Here is an 8,969-nt window from a genome sequence, read left to right on the forward strand (position 1 = left end):
GAGTTGTCAGGAAGAGAAGCATTGGTAAAAATCTGCTTCTAGATGCACTTGAAACAGGGATCGGCCAACACAGAGCCAAAGTTGTCAGTCTGGAAAGTAATGGTTGATCTGTTTGGACTGCATTACCTTCCTTAGACCTGTTCTTTGGTTCTAGGTATTGTGGACTACATGATTGAACAGTCTGAACCTCCATCCAAAGAAATTCTGGCTGTGAAACAAGTCCAGGAATTCCTGAAGGATGGAAACGATGTCATCATTATCGGCATCTTCAAAAGCGCTGATGACCAAGCTTACCAGCTCTATCAGGAAACTGGTAAGTTTCATTTCCATGAATGAGAAAGAGAATGGGGGTTGCTGCCTTAGGACACTAGTTTTGGACAAATTTTCACATAGGCAGAATTTTAAAGGCTCCTACCACTAGGCTACCATTTAACTTCTTGTAAACCCTATATATGGAAGAGCCAAGTTAATAGATAGGTCTATAAAGATCTGGTAGAGTCCTATTAAAGTGAATTTCTCTGATTTTTCTTCCTTGCGGAGATCTCTGTGTCAAATTATGATAGAGTTTCATTTCTGGGAAGTTCTCTATAAACTGCTTTGCTTTGAAAAAAGACTCCCCACCATCATAAGATAGATGACTCAAAACCAGAATTGTAGACTTGATAATAGATATCAAATACAGATAATTTATTTCATTTTGCATAACAGAAGCACATATAATTTAATCCCATTATTTTCATCAGTTTGCTTTCTCATTTAATTTGCTTCATCTCCTTTTACCATTGATTCTTGGTAACAGCTAATGCTATTTAGCTTTAAGTTTCTCTTATGTGAGAAAGATTTTCTTGTCTTTTATAAATTCCATTTTTTAGGATCTAACTATTTTGGCTAATTCTACTGGTAAGTTTCAGAGATTCTTACTTGTCTCCTCCTTTATTTCCCAGCGAACAACATGAGGGAAGATTACAAATTTCACCATACTTTCAACAATGAAGTTGCAAAATTCCTGAAAGTCTCTTCTGGGAAGTTGGTTGTGATGCAGCCAGAAAAATTTCATTCTAAGTATGAACAAAAAATCAATGTTTTAGACATTAAGGTGAGTGGTATTTCCCAGGCATCTAAGTGATACTGAAAATTTATTCATTGTTAAGTAAAACACTGATTGTTGGGCAGTCTTAATGATCTGGCTTTTTTCTGTTCAAAAAAGTGAGATTTCCTTCCCTGACATGTCATCAGAGCCTCATTTACTAGTCTGTGTCCCAGGAGTTAAGTCCAAAACTCCAAAAAATATCTTTGGTTTAAGATCTGATTGAACTAGGAAAACACAAATATCAATTCCTTTTTATTATTTACTGTAAGACTTGGCATTAAATTTATAAATTTGAATTGTGTGGTGTCCAAGTATCAGTGACTACTTCTGGCAGAATGACAAATCCCAGAGGACATCTCAGCCACCCTAAGGCAACTGGCAAGACTTTAACTTAACCAGCCAAGATTAATAATTCTTTTTTCCTGCCCTCAACACTAGTAGTGGATAGTGTTGCCTTTCGCTACCTATTCTACTATGGCATTTCTTAGTGTTTCTAATTAAATTTCCGGGAAGATTTTTTTATCCTAACTTAAAACTCAAGTACCAACCTGGACTTTGGTAATGATAATTTGTGTTTCTGTGGTGCTGTCCTTTACAAAGTATTTCTCTCATACCTCTGTGATGTAGGTTGTTCTCTGTGTCTATCACTGGGGATAATCCCTCCACTCGGGTCACTTATAAGCCTATCATTTCCTAAGACAAAGTTTGGGGCGGGGGGGCGGGCTCCTTCACTGTGCCTGTCTTGGTATGAATCTTTTCACTTTGAGAGAGACTGGTCTTCACCTGCAGATACACAGTCCACTGAAGGACGTGCCAGAAATACTATTCTGCTGGTGTAGCCTTTACAAATCCAGGGTCATCTCCTTGCTGAAACTAGGTATCAGAGTGGAACTTGAATGGAGGTGAGATATAGTTATTATATTTTGTATGCTTATAAGCATCTGTATTCGATTTTAGTAGCAGATGTGATGTGACAGCAAGCTGGGTGGATTCCCCATCTTCTTCCCCATGTGACTTTGCTTGTCCAGATGTCTCTACTTAGATCGTAGAGATTGTGAGTATTTGAGGCAGTGACATCTATTTTAAAACATCATTCATATTTGGACCATCTTCTGGTCTTGATTAGTTCATAACTTCAGGCTATTGATATCACTTTCTGGTTGCTGAATATCAAGCAGCCATGAGAAGCTGGTGGATAGTTCATGATGAGCATCGCAGACAAGGCACATTTGTTTAATTAAATTAAGTTACATTGTCTTCAGTGTCTATTCTTGTTAAAAATTTTTCTTCTATGGCAAAGTATATCTACTTCTGTTAATTATTATTCCAGTAGCAAACCTAAACTAATAGGTACTAGACTGAGCCCAGCTCAATCCCCACCGAAAGTGCACATTAAAACTAATGTTGTATAAGTGGTAATTGCTTTAAGCTTATTCAATTTGAATTTCAAAAGTGCTAGTAGGATTTTTTTTTTAATGTTCCTAATATCAGCTTTCTTGATTTTTTTTTTTTTTTTTTTTTGGCTGGAGAAGACCAAGGTATCTGTAAATAACACCTCAAATGGTCTGTCTTTCTTTACTGTATGTTAAGAATTTTGTACTTATTAAGTCAAAATAACATTTTTATATCACTGGGGGAAAATCCACAGATTGAATATTTCTTTTTTTTTTTAAGTGGAATCGGATAACTTGATATTCATATATTGATGTTAGGAAAGTATTTAGGTCATTTTCTTTAATTCAGAAGCCTGCTTGGCTCCATTTAGGAGAGAGAATGTATTTAAGGATATGCAAATCTAAAATGGATTTAAATAACTGAAAAAAATGCCATTTAAAAAATGAACTACTTTTTCTTCTCAATAGTATTTTATTTTTCCAAATACATGTAAAGATATCTTTCAACATTCATTTTTGTAAAACTTTGTGTTCTAAATTTTTTCCCTCCTTCTCCAAGACAGCAAACAATCTTAGATAGATTAAATATGTGCTATCCTTTTAAATATATTTCCAAATTTGTCATCTTGTGCAAAAAAAATCAGACAAAAAACAAACAAACACAAGAAAAGAAAAACCAAAAAGGTAAAAATACTGTACTTCAATCTGCATTCAATATAGTTCCCTCTCTGGACGTGATTAGCTTTTTCCATCCCAAGTCTATTGGAATTGCTTTGAATCAACTCCTTGTTGCAAAAGAATCAACTTCATCACAGTTGATCATTATGTAATCGTGTTGCTGTGTACAATGTTCTGTTGGTTCTACTCACTTCATTTAACATCAGTTCATGTAAGTCTCTCCAGACCTCTTTGAAATCATCCTGCTAATTGTTTTTTATAGAACAATAACATCACATAAGATTCATATATCATAACTTATTCAGCCATTCTCCAGTTGATGGGCATCCCCTCACTTTCCAGTTCCTTTCCATTACAAAAAGGGCTGCCACAAACATTTTGTACATTTCCTTGAGAAACAGACCTAGTAATGGCACTGCTGAAATTTTGATAACTTTTTGAGCATAGTTCCAAATTACTCTCCAGAATAGTTGGATCATTTCACAACTCCACCAACAATGTATTAGTGTCCCAATTTTCCTATACCCCCTCCAACATTTGTCATTATCATTTCCTCTTATCTTAGCCAGTCTGAGAAGTATGACATGGTACCTCATAGTTGTCTTAATTTGCATTTCTCTAATCAGTAATGATTTGGAACATAAAATATGAATTATTTTTTCTAATCAGTAATGATTTGGAACATAAAATATGAATTATTTTTTAATTGTTAGGGTGTATTTTAAATAGATAACTTTTTTCTCGATATTAAATTTTTTTGTAAAAAACAAAAACTTATTACATTACATCTATGTTTTAATGTGGATTTACCAAGACATCCTTATACTGCCCTATAAACATTGATTGAACTCAGGAATGCAGTAGAAAGCTGAAGGAGTGAATCTTCACCAGACCAAAGACCTGATGACTGTAGGCTAATTAGTAACAATGATAATAATTGGCATGTCTACAGTGCTTTTAAATTTGCAAAGTATATATTTGCTTTATATATTTTGTTTCATTTGAGCCCTGCAACATTTTTGGATAATCTCCTATTACTCCTTAGCCAGTATATCTTTTTTGCATCTATAGAATTTTTTTTCATGTAACTAATTGTGAATGTTATGTATAAAATACAAAACATAATTGGCCTACAAATAAGGGATTGGGGATTTTCTCGTTCTTTGGTAACATAGATACAATGCCTTCTTTTAAGAAAAGTGGAATCGGACTGTCTGCCTGATTAAAAAAACTTCGCTAGTAATTCACGTAACACTGAGAAACATTTAAGTCAATATTTATAGATCTTTTCTGGCTCTTTGTAGTTTTTTAGAAAAGTTACCAAGACTTTCAGTCATCTCCCCAATGGTAACTTTTTTCATTGATTATGTTAAGTTTCAAGCTTTCTGTTTCTTGTTTGACCCAACTGCATAAATGACCAGAAATGTTCCATGTCCTACTTCAGGGATTCTCTCTTGCCTCTGACTTCTTTACTTTTTAAGCTTTATCTAGTTAAGGTTTTTGATTGATATTAAATATTTGATTTTGCTTTTTGTGCTGCTTTGACTTTGTATTGATTTGGCTTTTGTTTTCAATTTTGCTGATTAAAGGAATCAAAGATTCTTATTGCACTTTTGTTTTCTGGATTCTTTTTCTACATATTTATTATTTGTTGTCTTGTGTTGGACAATGTGGCATTTAATTTTTCTGCTATCTGTAGTAGTTAGATAATTGATTGGATCTTGTAATTTTTGTAATATTATTGTAATCATCTAGTAAGCTTTTCCTCAGATCTTAAAGTTCCTTCTATCGTGGCAGTGCTCTTTCACAGTGGTGATGTAATCATATCCTGCTATGTGTGCAGGACTGCAGTATTTTTGTACTTTCTGTCTGATATTGTAGGAGAATGTATGTATTCATGGTAGTTATAAGTTTCTTGATATATTATGTCAGTACAATTGGTCTACTGCTTGGATTCATGCCACTAAACTCAAAAAGGGCTTTTTGTAATTCCAATATAAGTAATATAAATGTAAACACATTTTCTAGCAGTGAAGTCTTTCAGAGTAAGCAACTTTCTGTCACCCTTCTCTCTGTCCTTTATTCACTGAGAGTGATGGAATCTGAGTGTTCCTTTCAGGCACAACTTTTCTGTTGTGTTATATTCACATCAGTTGGATGTTTGTAACAGGAATCCACTGAAGGCGCTGCCATCAGGGACCACGTGGTGAAGCATGCTGTGCCATTGGTTGGTCATCGAACAACTTCCAACGACGCCAAGAGATATGCTAAACGTCCTCTGGTGGTTGTCTATTACACTGTGGACTTCAGTTTTGACTATAGAGTTGGTGAGTGGCTATTTATTCAACAGGTCACCCACTTGATTACTTTAAATATTTCTTCTGAGGTCTTTGAAAGTTAATGACCTTTGGGGGAGTGATTCATAGTTTTTGTTTTAGGTACATTTTCTGTTGTGACATTTACACCTTCAGAATTACTTTATATTATGTCATTTCTATTCTACATAACTATTTTATTCTCCCTAGAAATCATCCAGCAAAGATTAGGATCAGTCATGTTTCTGGAAGGCACCAGGAATTTTTTGCAAATGAGGAAATTTCATCTCTTTAAAGTGATTTGGTCAAGCACAGGGGCATTCAGCTCTATTTCAATGGTTGAAAGACTAGATTAGAATCTAGGTCACCTGGCATCAAGTTCAGTGGTCCAATATTTTAATATATATAGTTCTCACCAAACTTATTCTTACCTCTTTTTAAAAATTTGTTTTTAAGATTATATACTTAAAAGTCACCTACAAAACAAAATATTCGAATATACAAAGAATAAGATTACATATGAAGCCATGAACTTTGTTATGCACAATTTATTTTTAAAGACATATATTACATTTAATAATTGCCTTTTATATCCACTTCTGATTTTTTTTTTCTTGTATGTATTTTTAATGCTTTTTAGGGAGTCTCTTGAACTTCCAAAAGTATAATTAAGCTTTTTTGTGTAGACATTGTATAGAAAACTCAAAATTTGTGCCTCATTGGCATATAATCTCAGGAACAAGTATCTCAGGAAGCTTGAACTTTCAGTGCAAACTCTTTCATCAATTGTCATGTATTCTAATTGGTTTCAGCTACTCAGTATTGGAGGAACAAGATCTTGGAAGTGGCTAAGGACTTCCCTGAATATACCTTTGCCATTGCTGATGAGGACGACTACTCTTCTGAAGTGAAGGATTTGGGACTGAGTGACAGTGGTGAAGAGATCAATGTAGCTATCCTAGCTGAGGGTGGCAAGAAATATGCCATGGAACCAGAGGAATTTGATTCTGATACTCTCCGAGACTTTGTGGTGGCATTCAAAAAAGGTGAGTCATCAGGGATGACAAAATTATATGTCAAGAGGGTCTTCATAGGTGAAATCTTGGAGACCACCATTAATTCTTCTGCATGAAATAGGATTTCAGAGGTCTTTCGTGCTGATTATTTTCAGTGTATTGCTAGTCCCACCCTCTCTTTTTCATTTTATTTATTTATTTATCCATTTGTCTCTTTATTTATTTGTAGGTGAGGCAATTGGGATTAAGTGACTTCCCCAGGGTCACACAGCCAGGAAGTGTTAAGTATCTGAGACTAGACTCTCTTGATTTCAGGGCTGGTGCTTTATTCACTGTACCAACTAGCTGCCCCATCCTCTCTTTTTTAAAAGAAAACTTTTAACATAAACATAAAGCTCTTCCTACCTCTACTGCTTTTTTTCCTTTTCTGGTCAGAGAACTGAGGGCACACTTTCATTTCCTTGCAAAGGGAAGGAGGTAAACATGACCTCAGGTTCTCCTGAGTATAGAGAACAAAACTAAAGCAAAGGAAAGCAGCAACAATTAGAATAAAACCATCTGTATAGCAAGTGCCAGGCACATAATACAGTAGGGCTTAATAAATGGTTATTGAATTATTTGGCAGGTTCCTGGTTCCTAAGCTTTCCCTCAAGGAATACCATATTCAAAGACTAATTCTAGTCTTCATTATGTTCTTTCCTTTGGTAATGCATAAGCATTAGTCTATTATTAATCTTGCTTTAAAATGTAAGATTCATTATCCATTTTGCAGTTATAATTATTCATGTATAGAATGACTATTCAGACAATCTCAGGTATCTAATAAATAGTCCAAAACAAAATAAGCCAAAAAAAGCACATCAAAAATGTTTCATAAAGGCTAACACTAAGACAAAACAAAAAATGTCTCTGTGCTTTCATTTTTAAAAATAATTTTTATTTTTTGCTACTGGACCTAACAAACACAAACCAACATGAACAGATTTAAAAAAAAAAAAAAAAAAAAAAAAAGATTATATATGAAACCATGAAGTTTTCTCATAATCAACTTTTCATGCACTTTATTTACTGGAAAGCCCTTTAGCCCCTCATTTAGTCTTTTTTACTCTTTAAATTTGTGAGAATGATATATTAGAATAAATCTGATTATTTATCTTTAAGGAGCTAATGAAACACTTAAAGGATGTTTTTTTTTTGAGGGGGAGGGTGGTTAAGGCAATGGATTATTGAGAATAGCATCCCAGCATTCCTCCACAGATGTCTGGGGGGGTAGCTTCATGGGACCTCAGAACTGAAAGAGATATTAGAAGCAGACGTACTGCATAGTGTTGGTTGACTTGTAAATAGTAGTCATGCTTGCCAGGTGGAGCAGCTTCTCCATTTGGGACCATTGCACTGGAACCTATATACTACTGATCACTTCTCTCCTTTTCTCTTTAGGAAAACTAAAGGCAATCGTCAAATCCCAGCCTGTGCCCAAAAACAACAAAGGGCCTGTAACGATTGTGGTAGGTAAGACATTTGAATCTATAGTGATGGACTCAAAGTCAGACGTCCTCGTTGAGTTCTATGCCCCATGGTGTGGACACTGTAAGCAGCTAGAACCTGTGTACACTGAACTGGGGAAGAAGTATAAGCATCGGAAAAACCTGATCATAGCGAAGATGGATGCCACTGCCAATGATGTGACCAATGACCACTACAAGGTGGAAGGATTTCCTACCATCTACTTTGCTCCTCGCACTGACAAAAATAACCCTATTAAATTTGAAAATGAGAAGAGAGATTTGGAGCACTTGAGTGCATTTATAGAAGATCACAGTACAAAACTGAGCAGGACCAAAGAAGAACTTTAGAGGCCAAGAAGAAGAAGGGAAAGGCTGTGGATACACTGTAATTTTCCAATGAAAGGTTGCTGAATGGGGAAACAAATGAGCCTTGTAGGCAAAAAGGGTTTGGGTGTTAAAGCAGTTGCAGTATCTGATTTTTTTTTTTTTTTCCTACGGTGGTTACAGACATGGAACTGACATAAATGTCTCATGATAGAATGGTTCAGATATTTAAGGAAAATACATCTATTTTTGTCATTATTTGGGCTTGATTATTTTCATTTTTTAACCTCTTTTTAATACTTCACCAACCCTCAAGCAGATAGTCTCTATGTGTGAATGTGTGTTGTGTTTTTTAATTTAAATTTTAAAAAAGAAAAAAACTTTTGCCAAATCACTTTGATATTTTGACTTTTTATTTTTGATCATCGTCTGAAGTGTTATAGTTTACAATGAAGTTAATTTGTATTTTTTTTTGGTAGCCTTATTTCAAAAAAGCCTTACTGTTACGAGCAAAAGTTGTACATTAGAGTCATTACAACAATTGACTTCCTAGTCCCCCAAGGATGACAGTATTTGTCAGTTCTTTTTCTGCCTAAGACATCTTGAGGATAAGGGTACAGTGAGAATTGTGAGTTAGATGATGT

The 8,969-nt window shown here is 34.8% G+C and overlaps 1 protein-coding gene across 1 annotated transcript in view; it reads left to right on the forward strand.

Moving 5' to 3' along the window:
- The window catches only part of PDIA4 (protein disulfide isomerase family A member 4), a 31,984-nt gene extending 23,268 nt beyond the window's left edge, over window positions 1-8,716 (forward strand). The window contains exons 6-10 of the mRNA XM_074267596.1: window positions 155-313; window positions 945-1,096; window positions 5,333-5,489; window positions 6,290-6,523; window positions 7,934-8,716. Of these exons, the coding sequence (XP_074123697.1) occupies window positions 155-313; window positions 945-1,096; window positions 5,333-5,489; window positions 6,290-6,523; window positions 7,934-8,349 (1,118 nt within the window). The 3' untranslated portion in view covers window positions 8,350-8,716. The remainder of the gene's footprint in view (window positions 1-154; window positions 314-944; window positions 1,097-5,332; window positions 5,490-6,289; window positions 6,524-7,933) is intronic.
- Window positions 8,717-8,969: the final 253 nt, after the last annotated feature.

The sequence above is a fragment of the Sminthopsis crassicaudata genome, chromosome 5, assembly GCF_048593235.1.
Source record: "Sminthopsis crassicaudata isolate SCR6 chromosome 5, ASM4859323v1, whole genome shotgun sequence".
In the NCBI taxonomy this organism is placed as follows: domain Eukaryota; kingdom Metazoa; phylum Chordata; class Mammalia; order Dasyuromorphia; family Dasyuridae; genus Sminthopsis; species Sminthopsis crassicaudata.